Source organism: Boleophthalmus pectinirostris, unplaced genomic scaffold (genome assembly GCF_026225935.1).
Source record: "Boleophthalmus pectinirostris isolate CB_2022bp ecotype Guang Dong unplaced genomic scaffold, ASM2622593v1 HiC_scaffold_13, whole genome shotgun sequence".
Lineage (NCBI taxonomy): Eukaryota > Metazoa > Chordata > Actinopteri > Gobiiformes > Gobiidae > Boleophthalmus > Boleophthalmus pectinirostris.
In genome coordinates this window covers 17839583-17861685 of record NW_026571036.1, presented here as the reverse complement: position 1 = coordinate 17861685, position 22103 = coordinate 17839583, and the positions used below count along the sequence as shown (strand labels likewise).

General features: G+C 37.7%; 1 protein-coding gene across 1 annotated transcript in view; it reads right to left on the bottom strand.

Moving 5' to 3' along the window:
• Window positions 1–22103, bottom strand: part of usta (uronyl 2-sulfotransferase a) — a 63430-nt gene that overhangs the window by 2411 nt on the left and 38916 nt on the right. The window contains exons 3-5 of the mRNA XM_055149313.1: window positions 20889–21044; window positions 7723–7802; window positions 7489–7642 (exon numbers count right to left, since the gene is read on the bottom strand). Of these exons, the coding sequence (XP_055005288.1) occupies window positions 7489–7642; window positions 7723–7802; window positions 20889–21044 (390 nt within the window). The remainder of the gene's footprint in view (window positions 1–7488; window positions 7643–7722; window positions 7803–20888; window positions 21045–22103) is intronic.

Here is a 22103-nt window from a genome sequence, read left to right as displayed (position 1 = left end):
AGAGCAACCAGAACAACACCACAGTAGCATATGTGCAGTATAAACACTGAGATAAAGAGGAAAGCATGAGGCATTAGACATTTATATACGCAGGAGATATATGGTATGATAAAGTCTGCATTAAACAGTGCCATTTGTCACCATCACAGGGGCCCACATGGACTGTTGGACTGTGACAGAGATGAAGTGCTTTTGTAGATGCTCTTGGAGGACACAGCACAAGAGGCTAAACAAGAGAGCACTTCACTGAGCCTATATGGTGTGTTCAAGGAAGGTCATCTAGGCAATACTAAATATTCAACAAAGAACATTCTATTTAATATGACTTTTCACAAAATATAAGTAATTGTGATTGTAAGTGCTGTTTTAATATATTTGCTTTTCCTCGCTCTCTATATGTGGATTATAGTTTATGTTACAGAATGCCCAGAGCAAGACTATGTATATGTTCATTAGTTTTAAAAATATACAAGGCATAAATGCATGTGTTTATTTAAATACTTTTTTTGTGTTTGACAATACACAGTTATCTTTGCTTCATAAAAAACATTTTGTCTGCATTTTGTAAGATGTACATACAAACATGCACAAGTATTACATGTGCTTACATCCAATAGTTTCTTAGTGACCTTTGAAACCCTGAGTTTAACTCTAACATGAAGTAATGCTTTTGCCATTCAACTTAAGTGCAATATCCGCTGTCAGGATATTGAGCGGTGACACTTGTCTCATTCATGTACCACTGACACATCATTGTGTGTGTTCACAAAGACACCAGACTGACTTAGACTTACAAAAAAGTTGCTAATGCCTTAAATTGAAATTATGGAAATTGTTCTTTTAGTTAACTCAATAACTATGGGAATCATTGAATGTTTTCTATTGATTCTACTTGAATTGTTTTGTGCTGCAGACATAGATTCTTATCATATTTCTTGCGTCCTAGATAAATCACAGCACACAGCCATAAATAAAGAAGACACAAACGCTCAGTCTGCTCTCTGCGCCTGTGGCAGAATGCTGTAGCACAATTATACAATTAAACTTTATATTTGCTGTCTGTCTCACTAAAGTGCTCCTGTGTGTGGCTGAAGAATGTCTTTTTGGCAATCAGTGAAGCAAACCAAAGCACAGCTTTTCAAAGAAACACAACAAAACCCGGAGGTACCTTCAGCCCAAAACAGAGCACCTTTGTACTGCTCTAGGCCCTGGGAAAACATTGCTGTTTAATACCCACAGCATTTTAAATACCTTTTGTAAATATTCCAAGCAAGTTAAATTTGAGCATAATAAAAGAATACATGGTATCCAAAATAGTGAAGTATTGCAAACGACGATACTTTTGGAATTATGAGGAAAACCATGGTCTCCAATGTGAGCTTGTCCAATGTGAGCTTGTCTAGGTCCAGGGCAACTTAATATTCAGTTCCAAAGCTCAAAGTAGGACTGCTCTGCTCATGACTTCATTCATAAGTGGCCCTATCTCACAATGCTGCAAAACTTTACATGTCACTGAAAACAAAACCAACAATGTACATATACTGAATGAAAAAAATCATTCATTGTACCAGGAAGTGACACCTGCGACCCTACTCCCTCACCAACATGGACTCTCTCCAAAAGTCTCTCCTGTGGGACAATGCAGAGTGCCCTTGTGTGCCGACATTTACGGGACCCCTGGGAACAGTGCCACCACGCAATCCACACAATCACCCGGTGCACAAAACGCACTCTTCAGCCACAGCATTAGCATATTACAGAGCCCCAGCACGCACACTCGCTCACATTGTTCGTAAACTCACAGTGGATTATACCAATGGAGCTTTCAAAGTGGCAGAAAAAGAGCCTAATCTTAAACACACTGAATAGACTCCACCAGGAATTAAATTAGTGCAACTGATGATTCCACAAGACTATTTTAACGGCTGCATAAGGAGAGCGTGGGAGTGGTACACCTAGGTCAAATACCAGCTACTTTTCAAACAGGTTTGTGCAGTGACTGTCAACTTTTCACGCCAAACATTAACACCCACAATAATGATGATAATAATAATGAATTAAAATAAGGCTAATTAAACAACAAAGTAGATGTAAAAATAGAAGGAATACCCCAGGACTATAGAAAGATATACTTGTACACGCACCATATCATCATTGGGACTAAATTCAGAACTAAACCTGGACTAGACCAGGACTTGATAAGGAAGGCCAATTGATTTTCAGGGTACTAATCCTAGTCAGGAAACACGGCTTGAACTTGCATCAAACCAGGGCAAACCCTAACCAGATCTAAACCAGATCTAAACCAGAACATTAAAATGTAGAAAATCAGTTTTTTATAATGTGAAAAACTGGCTTCAGATCTGAAACAGCAAAAGCCACACTTTAGAGGCGCGTATTAGAAGATTCAAGATCCCCCATATCACAATTTGAGCAGCACTGTCTCGAGCATACAAGAAAGACATGCACAAATGTCCGTAATGAAACAACAAATGTGTCCTTAAAACGGCATTTGCTGAACTGATGATGAGTGAATAGTGTTGTTAAACCTGAGGCGAACCTTCAGGATGGATAATGTTTAAAATGACACGACAAGTTTAAACTTGACTAGTACCAGCCAACTCCTCTTTATGATGTCTCAGTGTGTGAATGTCAGACAGGCCCAGATCTCACCTTTAAGAGCATTAGAAAGCAGTGTGGGAACTTGGAGTGCAGTACTGGCTCTTATAATTGGAAAGTAACATGTACTTTCATGAGTATATCAGGGGATTATATAAGCACACAGTTGTAGAGGAGGGTTTTTTCCTGGTATGGGATGGTCTGTTCTTACGCCTGAGGAGATCAGTCTAGCCAAATCAACTTTATTAGAACACATACAGGATTTCAAAGAGGATTTATGTCTTCGTGTTCCTTCATATACTGTGTGTTTAATGTGATGCCATGCCCATGTATTGACGTAATTTAAAGTAATCAATTGGAAAAATAAAATAAGAAAAATGGGCATGAATAGAATATATATAATGGATTTAAAGGGGCCATAATTACACTATTTTCTGATCTACGTTACATGTTATTTCCTCATCATAAACGTGGAGTTGAGTTTTGTTTTCATACATGTTTAACACACAAACCCTGTATATTTAAGATGAATTCTTCTCTCAAGCAGAAAACTCTGTTCCACCTTGTGATGTCATGTGCACCACTGTGTTTTTAAACTTTATACACCTCTAGAATCATTTGGAAAATTTCAGCCCAGGAATTGCCAATCTCTACTCAACAAAAGGTAAAAGGAGCTATTAACTTGAAAACTACCACATCATGACATCAGAATAACCTTTAGTAATAGTGATAACAGTAATACACTGGATTTATACACTATAGTTAGTGCCTCTCAAGAAACGCAAAATCCTTTACATGTCATTATTTATTTGCTCCGTACTGCAAACAGCTGCACTGTTAAAATGACAGAAGAGAGGCTGCCAATCTGCACCATGAGCTCCTCCGACCACCACCAACTCTCATGCACACAACATTCATACTAGGCAATGTGGATGAAGTGTCTTGCACACAGTTTCCACTAGAGCCACTGATGACCCACTGTGGCACCTGACAAGCCCAGCGGTCTCCCATACAAGTACTAACCAGACCTGGGCATCGACAAGTTGATCTACTAATTTAGGTAATGGTGAATGAGATGTATCCAGTACATATGATACACTCACAGCTCACCTACTGTATGCAAAACTCTAATAACATAAAGTATGCTTGTAGCGATCATAGACAGTATAAACAAATGGACTAAGGGAGAGTTACATCACCCATAGTGTTCGGCTCCAGTCAAATGAAGCTCACGAAGCTAGCAAGTTATGGGGCAACGTTGGAGCCAAGTTCCATATTAGGAATTAATTTATGAACAAAATAGCAAAATAAAAACACCAGGATCATGTAGAGAGAGGGTTAATACGAACATTTTAAGACCAAAATGATGAGGCAGGTGACAGTTTTTCATTGTAAAGTCAATTGGAGCCAGAGTTGATGGAGCCGGAAGTTCCCCCACTTCTTATTTGGAACACTGCGGCTAGTGCAGACCTGGGCATTGTACAGCTCCTGACCCTTTGGTTGACTCTGACCAGCCCATTTAAGATCATTTGGAATTACAAAATAAACATATTTTATAATTTTACATCATGCATGGATCTAAGATGCCTGATTTATTTTAGAAGTGTTTTTTAAATAAAATTTTTGTAAGGCAACCTCACTTTTTCATCGCTTAGTCATAACATAAACTCTTAGAAGTCTTATGAGCTTGTCAACACAATGCTATTTACTGCTTTTTATAAAGAAATACAATTCATTTATGACAAGTTGAGTTAAGCATTTTAGCCCGGCCCTCCACAATATTTTCTGTTTCTCATGTGGCCTCATGGAAAAAATAATTGCCCACCCCTGGGCTCGCAATTTAGCCATTTATATATACAGACTATGATATCGATACATGGAAATTATGTACAGTATGTACCGTGAGGTAAACTGACTTCCCATTGTTGCTTTTCGGAATATTCTTCTAGTTAGTCCCATCATACACATGTTGTCCCAGGGTCATCATACGCCCCCTGAAATCAGATGGACCATATAGAGTGAACCGGAGATCTTATTTTGAGTTCTGACGGAAGGTGTTCAAGTGCCTCAGGAATGTATGGCCCTCATAGAGCAGGTTCCACTCTGGTCACTGTTCTTTCATTCACACCTCACACACACACACAGAGGGCATACAGTACAGTATAGTGGCAGTAGGGCAGGTCCAGTTAATGTGCTCCAGGCATTTAGGATTTATTTAGCCTGGACCCCAACTCCCTCGAGCGCTCCCCTGTGAAACTGATACACTGTGGACACAAAACTCAACATGTGACCCCCATTAGGACTGACTTTAGGAAGTAACACTAACTGACTTTCACTTTGAAATCTAATTACTCTGTGTTTATCTGTCTGGGTCCCACTGGCCTAATTATGTCAGAACCTTCTCACCTTTTTGGGTACTAACTTACCCTATGAAAAGGAGTACTCAAACTGTGTACACAAGTTAAAGTACTGCTCCTTATTTGGAATATTACGTGAATGGAAAAGGCTCAGATGTCTTTCCACTCTCCTCTCCAATTTGGCTATATGTCCAATCAATAAAGTGTAATCTGGACAAGATCAGTGTTTCCCATTAACAGAACAGACTATGGGGCCTCCCCCGTAGTCTAAGAAGAATTTCACTTTGTTGTTCATTATATCGTTATTAACACAAAAAGTAACTATACCCTTCAAAAAGAATGTTTAAGTGTGAAATACAGGTAATAAGAAAATTATTAAAATAGAAAACATTTGTATCACTACAGTCTGAACGAAATCTATGAGGAAAACTGCAAGATATACAAATGATCAGTACTTGTTGCTGCTACGACTAAAATAATTGAGATTCTGAAACTTGAATAAGCGTGAAAGAATAATAAAACATATTTCCAAACACATGTCAAGTCAAACTCCTTTAACTTCTTGAATAAAAGTATCTTGTTACTTTCCACCTCTGACTGTATAAGCGCACAGGTACAGCATTAGTCAGTCCATATATACACACAGACATACTCTGTAAGTGCAGCGAGGGGCCTCAGTGGTCTGCATACTTTATTAACTCAACTCACATGCTCCAGACTCCAGGGAGAACTGTGCAATGCTTAATTACAGCCAGTCAGGCTCAAGGCAGAGTGACATAGGCTCCTCCTGCTGGCCTCCTGGTATGGCCTAGTTTAAAGTGCACTATAGGCCAGGATCAGGGCAAGGCTAATTGGATCAAAATACAGTGGGTTTGATTGAGGGTATGAACGAAGGATGACTCAAAGCTCCAATTAAAATGATTAGTATCAAGTTAGACGTATAGTGCATTTAAGGGGTTCCCCATGGCTCGACCTTAGGGCCTCTTTAATTTGTGGCAAGTTGAGGAATGTTTAAATACATTTTTAGTCCTAGGGGAAAAGAACACGTTATTTTCCTTATTACTGTTTTTGCTACTTTTATTAATTTAATGTTACATTTTAAAATGGTAATTGGTCAAATTTTTATATAGCAGTTTTCCACCTTCAAGGCACTTTACAACAAGAAACCACTCACCCATTCACACACACTCATACACCAGTGCATCCAGACACTAAGGGCGAGGTGGGTTAAGTGTCTAGTCCAAGGACACAACAAGAGCATTCATCTGTGGGAGCTGGAATCATACCTCCAACCTATGGGTGAGTGGATCTGAACGCTCAACCAACTACATTTTGTGTCAAGAGTGGGATTCAAACCACCAACATTTGGATCAGTGGACAAACTACTGCCATGCACTACGTAACTTTTTGGTTGGGAGTCTGTCACCTGCTTGTTGCTATATGAATATGTCATTGCTCTGCCTGGAAAGTTCCATAGTGTGACATTAAACAACTCTACCTTACATTTATTCAATTTCAGATGGTTTTATAGCTCAAAAATACCTAGAAAAACAGGACTTCTGAGTGTGAGCGGGGTTGCCTCCCTACAGATCTGACCTGTAGCTTGGCCTGGTTTGGTCTCAGTGATGATAGAAAGGTTTAATGATGCCATACTGTGAAACATTGCATACAAAGCAATAACATCTCCATGGCGACAAGCTTTTCACAGACCCTCCATCAAAAAAGTTAGATAATGTACCTTTAAACTGGAATATTAATAATGTGTTTTTCTATTGTGTTAATACTGAAGTGCTAAGTTGAGTAAGGTGATCAGAAAACATTATGATTTATTGAGAAAATAGCAAAATTGTTGTAGTGGAGCTGACCATTCTCATAGCCTGAATAAAGCTGTTCAATAGGCCCTAAGTGGCAGTGATAATGCTGCTATGGGAATTTTCCAGTATCAATTCACGGGTAGTTGACGAATGAAGTGTCCATAAACACAAAGCTTAAAGCAAGTGGTGACATAATAGTCCTGTGAGAATGTGCACATTACCCTAGGTCTTGTTTCTATTCATACAATGTGTTTATGTGAAGCAACTTAACAAGCCCTCATCCATGTGTTTTTGTGTTTTATGCATCGCCAATGGGTGGAGAGGAGCTTTTATGCTTAGTATGCTAATCTACAGTAATTCTTCTAGCAGTTATGTCACATCATTATGGTTAGGGTTAAATTGCAGTTTAAATAAAAATCTATTACGTAATCTTTTTGTGCTTGCTTAGTAGTGGAAGAAGTATTATAAAGTGTTACCAAGTGGTCTAATTTAAATCAGTACGGTTACTTCAAACTTCACCCACATTAAAGTAAAAGTTATGTATTTGGGTAGTGTCTCCTGCTAGAATAAAATTAGAAAATAAATAAATAAAATTGCCACTGCTACTGTTACTACTACTACTACTATTCAGTTTCATCACTATGGTAAAAATGGTTCCAGATTTGTAGTTATTGGTTTTTTTTTGTATAGTTTCTTACCAAGTATCTCTCCTCATCCTTCATGTTGGGAGTTCGTAGGAGGTGGAACTGCTCACCTCTGAAATCCCCAAACCTTCTGAAGAAGTAGTTTGACAGGAAGCGGTTGATTGGGTCTCTTATTATATTGAAGTAAACTGGTTGCTCTATTTTAAAACTGCAAAACAAACAAACGAATTCCAGTAAACACATAACAGTACACCATTTTTAGAATACGTGAGAATATAAATCTTATACCTGGTAAAGTTGAGGAAGTGAACGTGTCTTGTGTAAAGGAATGGCTCTGGGATTGAAGTGATGTTCTTCATGAGTGCTACCTGTGAATACAAAAAAGTAATGGTCACTCAGAATGCAGTACAGTGCAGTATGAAGTATTTATTATAATGCAAATCATTTAATCACAACAAAGTATCCTAAAGAGAGAATTAAAACACACACAAACAAATCAGAGAGGTGTAATGAATAGTTTAGTGAAGGGAAATAATGATGGAAAGGTAATGTGAAGTGTGTACTCCTGAGAAATAAACAATGACAGAGGAGAAGATAGAGAGACTGTGGTGGCTGGTAGTTCTGCTGCTGTGGTGGAAAACACACAACACAGCTTTAAATGTGTAAGACAGTTCTGATGATTCCCTAATTTTGACTTAATTTGGTGTGATAATACTTGTTGTAAATATAAATTATAATTTTACACAAATCAAGATACAATTTGTGAAGAAAAGTTGAGAAATGTAAAAAAAATAATAATAATTACAGGAAGTAGGAGTCTTTTTTTTTTTAAGTTCTATAAAGATGATGATCACACTGGGAGAGTTTTATAAAAAAGGAAAAAAAAATTGCTCAATTTATACAAGAAACACTTTTTTCCCTAATTTTTTTACATTTTTAGTTTTGTTTTTAGTTCAGGAGTTTTGGCCCCAGTGTACATCATTGTTGCTAGGTAGATGTTATGGAATTTCCTAGTGTGATGTCATGATTTCCAACCAGGATGTCATGATTTCCAAATTTTAAACCTATAAAAATGGGCAAACTAGGGGAAAAAAAAGAAAAATGTGTAGTAAAATCTTAAATGTAATGACTTTAAAGGTCGCCACACACTACAGGATTTTTCAATCTTAAACCGTTTTTAAACGTGCGACAAAAAGCGCACACCATAGACACGAGGAGAATCTTATGAGACTTAAAGTCTCGATCGCAAAGACTGCAGCGGGATAAGACTGTGTACCACAGGGTATAAAGTTGTGAGTGCGATCATATCAGCTGTTTCCTGTCTACAGTAAAATGACTCGTTTTGAGACTCTTAAGTGTCCAAAAGATCAGAGCACCACACTTCTAGTTCAGACACAAGTCAAAACTGTGTTATTATTATTTGTGAAATGTGGTGCAATTCTTCAGAAGCATGATTATTAAAGCATGAAAGATTGGCAGAAAGTAGTGTCACTATTGCTAATTTGCAGCTTCATCTCGATCTGTGTGCTGTGAAGGACAATTTCTATGGATAATGTGGCTGAGATGCTGCACTTTAAATTTACCACTTTACGAGAAGTGAGCAATAAAGTCTTCTCATTATTTTCACTATTTCCCAAGTTTGTATGTTGCACTTTTGTGTCCGTCACTCCGTCTGCCCCTGATGCTCTGTTTTATTGGCTGTTACTGTAGCATTGCTTATATTTAGTGATTACGATCTGACAAAGCACCTCAGAGTCACACTGACCCAAACACACACAAGGAATGCAGCAGCTTCAAAATCACACACGAAGACACAAAGTTGGGTTACGCCTCCCCAAACTCTGGGAAAATAAATCACAGTCAAATTCAGGCAAATTCTCTTGTAGTGTGTGGCGGTCTTAACTGTGTTTTAGTAAAATGGGTAGTCTGACCTGTCATAGGCACTTTAAATTAAGAATGAGGAAAGAAGACAGTGAAAGCTCAGGTTACAACATTTCGGAACAAAGTATACAGTTTTCTAGTTTGAATTTAGGCCAAGTTTTTATGACCCCTGCATAAATAATCAGTCGCAAGCTGAAGTTTAGCTAAAAAATCATAAAGCCACTATTCAAGTTCTTTCCGTCACTATGATTCAATAATATAATCATTCATCTCCATAAATCTACTTTTCCAGCACTCAAGTTGAGCACAGGAAATCCAGCAAGTTTTCCACATTCCTGCCTCATCGCAGAGAATGATCGGCCAAAGAGCTTCATTGAGAGAGATTGACACTAGCCAAAACAAACCTGTCCGATCACAAAATATTACGTCTATACACTCAATCACCTGTTGGTACTTCAGACCAAACTAGCTCTATATTGGTGGTCTTCAGCATTTTGTACAATAATAATTACATTGTGTTATTTTCCAGCACGTATAATAATTAATTTGTGTGGGTGAAGTAGAAGGAATTACTGTGAAAAGATGTTTCTTTCTTTCATTTAATCTGGTTTATTTTAGATCTAATAAAACATTGGTGCTTCGGGAAAATAATAATAGAATTGACTGGAAAGCCGATAGTACTTGCTACTTTTAGGACTAAAACAGATAACAAAAACTGTCTATTCTGACTACTACAACTACTACTAGTACTACTGCCACTACTATTAAAACAATATCTAGCTTGCTAAATAGGAACACTGCAACAATGATAGATCCATACATGATAGCGCATGTCAGATTACATTATACAAACACTTTAGAGGTCACTGCAAACACATTATACTTGCTGCGTCGTCATTTTTCACTCTTCCTTACCTAAACACCATATATAAAGAGCATACACCCCTGGAAGATAAAATCCCTACATAATCCTGTATTAGCCTACAGAAGATGAGTAAAAACACATTTTCCCCAACAGCCTGCGGGTGTGTATAAATGCTTTTGTTCACAGTGTCAGAGTGCAGAGTCGTGCAGGAGTGGGTCTTCGTACAGCAAACTTTTCAGAGCCTCCGGTGCTGCGTTAGCCTTTGAAATGTGTCAGAACTTTTCCTCCATTTTCCACATTGAAACACAGAGGGAGAGCTGCACAGAGCGCCTATAACATGAGCTTATGCATACACAGAGCACGGCCATGAGTGAAAACAATAATACAGTTTATGGCTGTAAGGATCCCTCTCTTCTCGACGTAATCATTTCTGGCCTCATTGAGTTAGACTAAGAGTTGGGCTGCCTACATGTGTAAAGAATCATAAATTTTGTGTAAGTGTTTGGCTGCACTACTGTATTATGGAGGCTATCAAAGTGATTTAATACACAAAACTGTAAAGTGACTCAGAGCATCTGGAAAGCACTATTAAAAGGCGCTATACCTGATTTGACTGGCTTAACAACGTGAAAAGCTGAAGTAGTTTGTTTTAAATGGTTTGCAGTGGTCTGCAGTTATTCCTCACTTGCTTTATGCATTCTGAGCATTCTATTTATTCACCGTGACAAATTTTGCTCAAATGCATGTGAAATCAGGAACAGGAACATTAAGATAAATGCATTTTCCTTATTATTAAGTGTTAAGTTGTGAACAGTTCAGCAGCAATTCTAACTTCTCAGGATTATTATGAACTGAGCTTATCTGCTTCCTCTGACAGTTCATACCTCAGTGTGATTAGTTAAATCAGCTTGTCATAAAGGAGGCTGATCAGTTGGAGAAGTGTGTTGGGATGTGTCTGACGATATAGCTACATTAAAGAAGACCTGTTGTGCTTGTGTCTGCTAACACCCGTGGATCATTATTTTAACCTTGCACATTTTACATCGTATATTCGTCTAAAATGACTTAATAAAAGACTCCAGTGCTAGAAAATGGCGGCGCCCAATGAGCCGTAAACGTCATCACAACAAAGAGTCAGTACCTCCTATGGATAACTGCACATCATGCTGGCAAGCATTGTACCAAAATGACTGAATCTAGCGCGTATGACCGATTAAGAAAATAAAATTGGTGAACGAAGTAAGTAGAGAGCAGTGGGTGGTGAAAACGGGTAGATCGGCAATATAGCGTCTTGAAAATAAGCGATTAAAGATTGCTCAAACATGCACAAATCACTCCACATACAACTTTGAGTGAGTAAATGGTGAGGGGAAACTATGGTTGGGGACGGCAGAAGCTCATTTGGTGTTTGTCCACTGATCCAAAGATTGGTGGCTCGAATCCTGCTCTCGACAAAAAAAAAAAAAAAAAAGCGGTCAGACCCACTGACCCACAGGTTGGCAGTGCAATTCTAGCTCCCACACAGGTGTATGAATCTGTGTGAATGTGTGAATGGTTCCTTGTTGTGAAGTCTTTGCGTGCCTTAAAATGTGACCATTTACCATTTACCATGGTTAAAAGCTCAAAAATGTATTTTGCAGAATAGGCAATAAGTCTGTAGCCAGGCTGGCGCCACCTAGTGCCTCCGCTCAATTTAATTTCTCTCCAGCAACTAGGTCAGGAATCAGAATACACAAGATTTGCAAGAACCCCAGAAGTTGTAGACTGTGCACCAGCCAATCAGTGAAGATCTGTTAAGCCGGCAATTACTTGGACAACATTGACCGTGCATTACATACGTTTAGACCAAATACCAGCGACTGGCTAAATAAAAAAAGTACCCACCTACCATCAAGCCAACAAATAGTAATGCTGTGAGGTCAGACAGTTTCCACAAAGTGAAACCGGCTGCTGAACCAGGCTAATAAGTCTGCTTAAAAAAAAAAAAAAAAAACACTATCCAGTTTTGTATAAACAAATCACCCACCTTTAATGTTGGATGGAAATACATATATTTACAGTATTGGTCTGGTTGCCTTATGTATCCTGGGATATCATCCAAGGACAGGAATATCTAACCAACAACTTTTCCATGAAATTTCTTTTAAAAACTTTAAGGGCCCATATTGTGTAATGTTGTTTCTCATCACAGACATACCTGGAGTTGTGTTTTGTTTCATTCACACATGTTTAACACACAGACCCTGCATATTTAGGCTGAGTTCTTCTCTCAAACAGAAAACCACTGTCTTTTTCAACTCCATACACCTTCGCTAGAGTCATTTGGATAATTCCAGCTCTGGACTCGCCAATGTCTACTGAACTAAAGGTAAAAGAAGCTGTTAACTTGAAAACGTCTGCTTCCTGACATCACAAGGTGGATATGAGCATTTTGAGCTTGGGAGATATAGACAGATTAATAATAAAATAATTACTCAAACATGTCTAAATGAAACAAAACACAACTCCAGGTATGATTTTGAGAAGGTAACAACATTTTAACATGACTTAAAGCTCACAAGAGTCAAATGTAAATGCAATGTACAATTTCACAAACTAAATGCCAACAATGAAACATAAAATCTGTACATAGTGAAAGATTGATCTTTCTATCTTCTACCTTGGTTTTGCCTCTTTAACATTGCAGCTGGCCAGTATGATGCGTTTAATCTCAAGTACCTCATCTGTGAAGTGGAGCCAACTCAATGAAATGAATCCTTCTGTGTTTGGATCTATGAAAACGCTGGAATAGACAGGATAGCATCTGTCCACAACTCCATTTATAACATACATTTTTTTCCCCAATTTGTGTTTTTTTTTTTTTTCTCGAAGCGGTAGCATCTTAGCAACCCTGAATGTCCCATACTCATAAAAGTGCGTGTTACGTCATACAGCCAACTGGACGTAACAGCTAATATGTGTACTTGTTTATGTACACATCGCGGTCTAATCTGAAGGCCCAGTCACAGCGCAGTCTCTCTCCATAAACTCAGTACATTTCCACTCTGCACTTTTATAAGCTGTCTATAAAAGCCCAAATGTGATTAGCGCTCCAGGTTAGTATTGACTGTTCCAACTTTATTAATCATTCAAGACAGCAAGTTTATTCTTTGGACCAATTATCCAAGGACTGCGTTTTATAGTGCTGTCCTGACTTATTTCAATGCATTTGCCAAAGTGCGGCAGCAGAATAGTCAAACCACGTAGACTTGGGGTCCATAGAGGAAAGTAAAATATAAGGCCATTCTATTTGTTAGTAAAAGTGAGCCTGATTGGAGCCAGTTGGAGAAGTTTTGCATGTAGAATATTGAGGAAAAGGCAGGAGACAGTCTAGAAGTTTATTATGCAAAGGAGGGCTTGAATACATTGTGGTAGTGTTGTCTGTTTATTACGGCTGCAACTAAGGATTTTTTTAGGAATAGTCAGTGATTATTTTTTTGATTAGTGAAGAGATTATTTCTATTAAACACTGAGATTTTTTAAAGGGCCCATAATATCTTATTTTCTGATGGTATAATGTTTCCTCATCAAAAACACAATATTTTGTGTTTTGTTTTTTTGCACATGTTTGACACACAAACCCTGCATATTTACGCTGGGTTCTTCTGTCAGAGTTCGTTTGTTAAAGGTAAAACACCTTGTGATATGTGGTAATACAGAAATTGCTCCACTGTGTTTTTAAACTCCATACACTTTCACTAAAATCATTTGGATGATTTCAACCCTAAAATTGTCCATCTCTATTGAACTAAAGGGAAACAGTAGCTGCTATCTTGAAATGACATCAAAAGGTGAAACAGAGCATTTTGTTTGGGGATGTAGACAGACTAATAATGCTGGGTTACTCAAATATACTGTATGTGAATGAAACAAGGAGGTAATAATATTGCTTAAAGCTCAAGCTCATTTTGGAAAAAATTGTAAATATGGAAGGTTTGTATATAAAGAAGATTTACGAAAAGAGCATTTTAATCTGACATTTCTGGACATTTTGCTTAAATAATCCTGCGGTCTTTGTTATTTGATGTGTTTTGGCATGTGTTTTAGAGTCTGTATAATCCAGGTAACAATTATGATGCTAAAAATACGACTATGTTTTTTTAAAAATACAATTATATGATAAGTTTATTAATAGTTGGAGTTCTTCTGTTCACGCCCTGGTTTGCTTGCACAAGATGCTGATGTGCGGTGTATTCAAGGACTGTTTTTGTTGATAAAGTTAAAGGTACACTGTCCAACTTTTCTGGTGTGGAGTGTCAACAGCTTCTCTCCATGGAGATGATCTTCCCTTGCACACAATGTTCCAGTACACGCCTCTCCGTAGATCTGACCTTGATTCTACCGCTGGTGGTTTGGCCTGCATGGAAATAGTCGAGTTTAATGCCATACTGTCTAGCATAGGCACAAGCAATTGCATCTCAAGACAAGTAGGTGATGGACAAAAGTTACATGATGCAAGAACAAACCAATGGTGAACACTGACGGGTTTAGCTACCATGGGAAAACCTGCGACTCAGAGTTATTTATTAGTTAATTACCAGCAGCTTTACTGTGACTGGAACGGACGTTATCTGTCTTGCCAAAGAACACAACAACAATAAGCACTTAAAGGCAGTCTGGGCACATTTGGCGTGTGAGAGCACATGGCGGTTCGTCTCGCCACATCCTCCTCCTCCTCCAGTGAAGAGTGCTGGAGGCAGACTGAGCGTAGGACAGTCTGGGATTCCTGACATACCTGTGCCCCTCCTCACCACCTCCTCACCAAACCACCAGCTCTTCCCCAGGCCCTGTACGTCCTCACTACAGCCCCGAACCTCGAAAAGCTACTGTTGACCTGCTCCATTCATCCACACTAGCTCAAAGTTTGTCTAAGAAATGGAAGTCATTAGCGGACCAAGGCTGTGTTCTGACGTCAGAGTGGAAAATGTGGTTTTTTGCCTTGACCAAAATGAGCAGTTACAGCCAATACACCTTTTCCTAATAGAATCCATAGCTTCACTTTTGTCATCATAATAAGATTCCATGACACGCAAATGGCCCACTTAAAATACTATTAGACACTGCATAGTTTGGTAAACAATACAATTTTTAAATGTTGGATAATCAGAAGCAATGGAACAACACAGATGGATTATTTTATTTACTATTTTGCTATTTTTTTTACAGTTTGTTTCTGATGGAGGGTCCACCTTGGAGACCACTTGTTTCTGTGGAGATATTATTGTTTTGTCTGGAATGTCTTGGTATGACATTAAATGTATTCATCTTGCATTCACTCAATACTAAGGCTGTGTATCATTAAGAAGTTGCCGATACGATACATATCTCGATACAGTGCACTTTTGGTTCCATACGGTATATTTCAAATCAATTCGATACATGTTCAGTAAAAATAATGGCTAAATCATGACTGTGATACTAAAAGTCTTTGTTAAGTCACTTATTGTGTAAAGTTCATATGAAACACACCCATTTTAATCATCAAAACAGTGAAAATATCAAATGTGTTGCATAAACGTGTTTCCTTCCTCTAAACAAGCACCAAAACTGTAGTGTTGTAACAAAATAATTTAGTAAAATATACCAAAAAATACTCGAATATCAACACTGTATCATCACATTAAACAATACGATATATCGATATTGCAATATTTTTGGACACCCCTACTCAATACATGGGTTTTTATTGACCTACAAACTTACATTCTTACTCTGAGAGTGCTCGCCTCTCCACAGATCTGACATCTAACTTGGCCCTGTGGTGTAATGCTATACTGTGGAGCATTCCAGGCAACATCTCCATGGAGAGAAGATTTCAGACCGTCCACCAGAAAGTTACACAGTACACCATTTGCATCTGAGGATGCATTTAGGATGATAGTGTGAACTTTCTGCCACCTCTGTAGCTTTATTGCAATTCTATTTTCATTGTACATATAAAAAATGTGTAGATACATTATGGCCCAAAATTGACAGACACCTGAACATTCACTGATATCACTCATAGATAGAACGATACTAATCTTACATAAGTTGAAAAGGTGTAACCCACTTTTAGAAAGGCACCTACGAGACTTTGGCACTCCCCACCACATTAACATACTCATATTCTCACTAATATAACAGAAAAGTGTCATTGTAATAGCCTATATGTTTCTATTAGCTTTCCCAGTGTACAAAATTGCAGTCTCACGATGGTAAAATAAATGCGTTGAGAGAGGAGCTGGCGTGACGGGCGGATAAGTATGCACAGTCTTTGCTTGTTCTTGGGCCAGATACTTTTCTGTGTTTGTATCTTTGGCTCAGCAGAGGCAGGGTTCAGGGCAGTACAGCGGCTGTCTGCTGCACAACTTGTAAAAGAAAGAAATCTAATGGAAATACTGTTCTTTTCTTGGATGTTCGCTGGGAAATTTCTATTCACTTTCCAGGAGTGTGTTTCCGAGCCTTGGACAGGTGAAGTTATAGGTGTCGCCACCATGCAGGGATGTTGCATAAGTTTACGTAATATTAAAGGAATATTGGTTGAGAAAGTCATAGTATATGCAGTAAAAGTTCCAGATATAATATTTTTTAAATCCCCAAATACTTCCTTCAGGATTTTTGTCTTGGGAGTTTTATTTCACTATTTTGTAAGTAAATAAATGCCTATTCCAAATATGGACCTGGCTCCAAATTCTCCCTTATCACTGCAGTATCATGAGTTTCTTTGACAGGAGCCGCTAGGGGTGACGTCAAACTTCTTTATCGTCACATCAACTTCAAAATGAGAATCAGAAGTAGTTTTACCAATCCCAACTACCAAATATTTTACTCAAGTACAGCTTCTTCTTCCACTTTCTTTCTTGGCAGTAATCTAATGAAAAGAAGTGGCTGAGAGGCCCGGAGAACTGCAACACCAAGTTAAGACCACAACTTGCTTCTAAATATAGTTCCTTTTAATCTGCATAAGTCAACAGTCCGAGCAGCACACACACAGATGTAGCCACAGCCTGGACTCCACTGGTTCACATAGACATTACATTTATGAAGCCAAATATAAAGAGTGTAATGATGTTCAGTAGAACCCAGCGTGATGAATGAGTAAACAAATCACTGTTTCAATATTGGTCCAAAATCTGCAAACCTTCCAGTAATGGTGTTTCATATTTAGCAGCTTTAGCATAATGCTGACTGGGGCTGTGAGGTGGCGTTAAAGGTCATGGAAATACATGTGAGTCAGAGGTTTTGTCACGACATTTTGACTTCCACAGAAGTTAGAATACATGAAAAAGTTAGTCATACATATATGTAAGTACCCGTGTGTCAAATTCTGTCAAAATTGCAGCAACAATTGGGTAATCAAAGTTACTCATAATAGCTGCTGACTAGGTGATTTTTTTAAACAGTTTGTTCTTTGTAACAAAAATAATGAATGGAAAAGAATTGTACATTAAAGAGTAAAACGGTTTTAAATATTGATAAAAAAAACAAAAAAACAAACGTATTTTATAAAAAAGACTAAATACTGTACTTGTTTTAGTGAATTTAAAACTGAAACTAAACTTTTGCAACCAATTCCTTACAATAACAAATAGTCAAAACAGGACTGTAGCAATCGATAATGTAATCATGGTCAAATATGTCATAATTTGAGCCAAGTTTAAATGTAATGTTTCATTCACATATGTTTGAGTAACTCTTTATTATTAGCCTGTTTACAGCTCCAAAGCTCAAAATGCTCTGTTTCATTTTCCACATGAAGCAGTAGTTTTCTAGCCTGATTCATTAGTTGGTTTCACTTTATAGAAAACTTGCAGCATTAGAATTCGTTCTTTCAACAGTAGGCGGGTACTTTTTTTATTTAACCAATCTCTGCTATTTGGTCGTGACATATGTAATGCGTCGCTAACGGGGCTAACTGGTATATTAAGCTTTTCCCAAATCCCGTAGGAAGAAGAGCAATATCATCTTTCCCCTTGATAAAATTCACCAAACATCCTCTTTGTTCAGGCTTTAAATCCTCGATCTCGGGAATCGTTGCCAACACTGAATATATGGCTCTTCACTGACTGACTGGTGCCCGAACTCGCACTTCCAGGGTTCTTGCAAACCATCTAATGTGTTCCGATTCCTTACCTAGTCACTGGAGAGAAATGAAAATTGAGTGGAGGCACTAGGTGGCGCCAGTCTGGCTACTAGTTTTCATGTTAAGAGCTACATTTTCCCTTTAGTTCAGTAGAGATTGGCAGTTATAGTCCTGAAATCATCCAAATGATTCTAGTGAAGGTGTATGGAGTTTGAAAACACAGTGGAGCACTTCCTTATTACCACATAACATCACAAAGTAGATGGAGTGCTTTCTGTTTGAGAGAAGAACTAAAATATGAATAAGAGAAGAACTAAATATGCAGGTTTATTTGTTAAACATGTGTGAATGAAATAAAATACAACTCTAGATATTTTTTGTTGAGGAAACAGCATTATAAAAGAGATAAAAATAGCCTAATGTGGGCCCCTTAAGACTCAGTAGACACAATGGCCTGGAATCACCTGGTCAGAGATGTTCTGCCAAAACTGCGGTGTGTATTGGACGGCGCTTCGGAGCAAAGTGCACAGCGCCCAGTCAAATCCCAACTCCTCTACTGCTCCAAAAACATGTTTACATTTTTGTTTTGTTGATGTAAACACTATATGGATGGAAAAAGTTTTTAAAATGTTCAGAATGTGGTGTGTTCAAATGCTCCTCTGTACACACGAAGAGTATTTGGGAGTTCTTTTTAAACTAACATATCTTTTCCTGTGTAAAGCCATCCTAATGTCCTCAAGATATTCCAGGAAATAATAAAAGGATTCTAGAATTTTTTTCCTTGTCCTTGTTCCATGAATGCATCACAGAGTCTCATTAAGTACAAAAGCCACAAATCGCAAGCTCCGTGTAAGTGCTACCTCATGCAGATACCGGAGCAAAGCAACTGAGGTGTTCTGTGCTTTATACACCAAAGCCAGCATTACCAAGGTATTGTTTTGTGCGTTGTTAGCATAAAGCAAATCAGCATTACTGCCAGGCAACCTCACTGAAGCAGCTGCTTATACTCAAATGTATTTATTGAGCAAAAGTTATGTACCTCATCACACATAACTGCAGTTTTGTTTTGTTTGATTTACACATCCTTTATTATTAGAGAAGAACTCAGCCTAAATATGCAGAGTTTGTGTTTAAACATGTGAATGAAATAAAACACAACTTCAGGTACGTTTGTGATAAGATTTTTAACATAGATCAGAAAATATTGCAATATGAGCGCTCAAAGGAAAGTAGAAGGTTAATTCAAGTAGTCATTTTTGCAAATAACATAGTACTTTATATATCATTGTTAATACCACAGAATGTTTTTTTTCTTCAAACCAGGGTCAGTCAAGTTCTACAAATTTTCTCAGCAATTTTTTACTATTCACTTGAAAATACTTTGACCTCGGGCAGATTCATTATTTTGATAAATTAAAAATCCACATTTTACTGTTGACCTTGGATTGCAATATAATATTCAATAAGACAATTGTAAAAGATCCATTCAGGTCATAATGACATTTTTCAAGCAAAACTGAACTACTGTAGTTGTTTGTGCAGAAGTTAACTTGTCACACTAGCTATGTCTAGATGCATACCAAAAAATAACTGATATCTGGACTTTTAAAGTGCCTAAGACTACCCATTTTACTTGATTCCTCTGCGGAATTTGTTCGCTTGACGGTATGCGGGTACTTTTTTCATTTAACCAATCGCTGCTATTTGGTCGTGATGTATGTAATGCAGGACTAACTGGTATATTAAGCTTTTTCCAAATCTCGTAGGAAGAAGGGCAGTAACATCTTTCCCCTTGACAAAATTCACCAAACATTCTCTTTGTTCCGGCTTTAAATCTTCGATCTAAGGAATAGTTGCCAACACAGAATATATGGCTCTTCGCTGATGGGCTGGGGCCCGGACTCGCACTTCCAGCATTCTTCCAAACTGTCTAATGTATTCTGATTCCTGACCTAGTCGCTGGAGAGAAATTAAATAGAGTGGATGCACTAGCTGGCACCAGCCAGCTACCATTATACTACTATACAGTTAAAATCATTATAGTTAAAATTTAGCTGAAATTCCACACTGAAATTCTTTCCCAGTTTGGCCCATTTGTTAGGATTACAATTTTACTTCCTGATTGGAGAATATAACGACACACTAGGGAATTCAATAATGGTTACCTAGCAACAATGTAGTGCACTGGGAAAAAATATCTCTAATGTACACACACATTATTATTTTACAAAAAAAAGAAAACATTTTATTTTGCTGAATTAATATTATACGAGAAAAACTGTTTCTTTTGTGTAAACTGGGATTAACTTTGGATAAAATTTTCCTAGCATGATGTCATCAGTATGTTTTAGAACACTACTTCCCGTAATTGTTAACACATTTTTAAACTTTTTACCGCAAATTTCTTCTTGAAAATTATCATTTATATTTACAACACATATTATCCCACCAAGTTAAGTGAAAATTAGAGAATGTTAAAGATGTCAGTCAGAAGTCAGGTTTTACAGTTCATATGTCATTTTATGTTACTGATAAAACAAAAAAACATGGAACCTTTTGAGAGCACATATAACATTCCTCCTCTCACATGCTCCTGAGTCTTACCTGCTCATGTTTGGAGAGGCGAGTCTTGTTGTGGATCTCTGATGAGACCAGGTTGAAGTGATGTTTTTCTGCCAGCAGCTTCAACAGCATGACCACAGTGCGACTGCCACACTTCCCCACACGGTTGTACACCACCTGAGTGGGGAATGTGAGGACCTGCACACACAAAACAGACCTCACATTAGGCACAAGACCAGAAAATATAATATTGATATTGTGTTGTATTTTATAATGTCACTATTTGTGTAGCCAGGAGTTAATATTTTGTTGCTGTAGAGGATTGAAAAATGAACATACTGATTACACACCCTTTAGACATTATCATTATTTATTGCAGCTCATGTTTTTTTGCTCATGTTTCACAATACTTTTTCTGCATATACATAAACACACTTCATATATTTGTTACCGTGACAGGTCTACGCCATAGCCTTCATATTTTTGTTTGCGTTTCTACTGAGCCCTACATCACATGAACACAATTACCTTACACAAACTACCCCAATTCTGATTTATGAAGCTAGTTTATGCTCCCAGCACATCTGTATTAACATGAGGTCAGTTAGACGTTGGCCAACTTTGTTCTAAGTGATACTTGAATAGTCCCACAAAAAACATTGAGTCACAGCAAAGGGAATGGATGAATCAGCGTGTCTCATTTGAATGACTTTTTTGTAAATCAGAAAGCAGTTACAGTAAATCAAGGTTTTATAGGACATGCTTTGATTAAATATATTTAGAGAATAGAGCATGATAAAAATAAATAGGTGAAGTTACAGAAGCATGTGTTTTCACAATATTCAGTGTGTCAGTGCAGCCATGGTTTAGCAGATGCTTTTGTATGGGTTCTGACCTTTAAAGGGCTCATATTACTATTTTCTGATCTATATTATAATGTTTCCTCATCAAAAACAGACCTGGAGTTGTGTCTTGTTTCATTCACACATGTTTAACACACAAACCCACACATTTACATTGAGTTCTTTTCTCAAACTGCACTCCACATTGTGGTGTCATGTAGTAATACAGGAAGTGCTCCACTGTGTTTTTAAACTCCATACACCTTCACGAAAATCATATGGATGATTTCAGTCCTGGAATTCTGCTGAACTAAAAGTAAAAGGTAGCTGTTAACTTGAAAAATACAGCTTCAGGATATATTAGGAGTATTTTAAACTTTAAAGACAGGCAAATAATAAAGGATTACAACTTCAG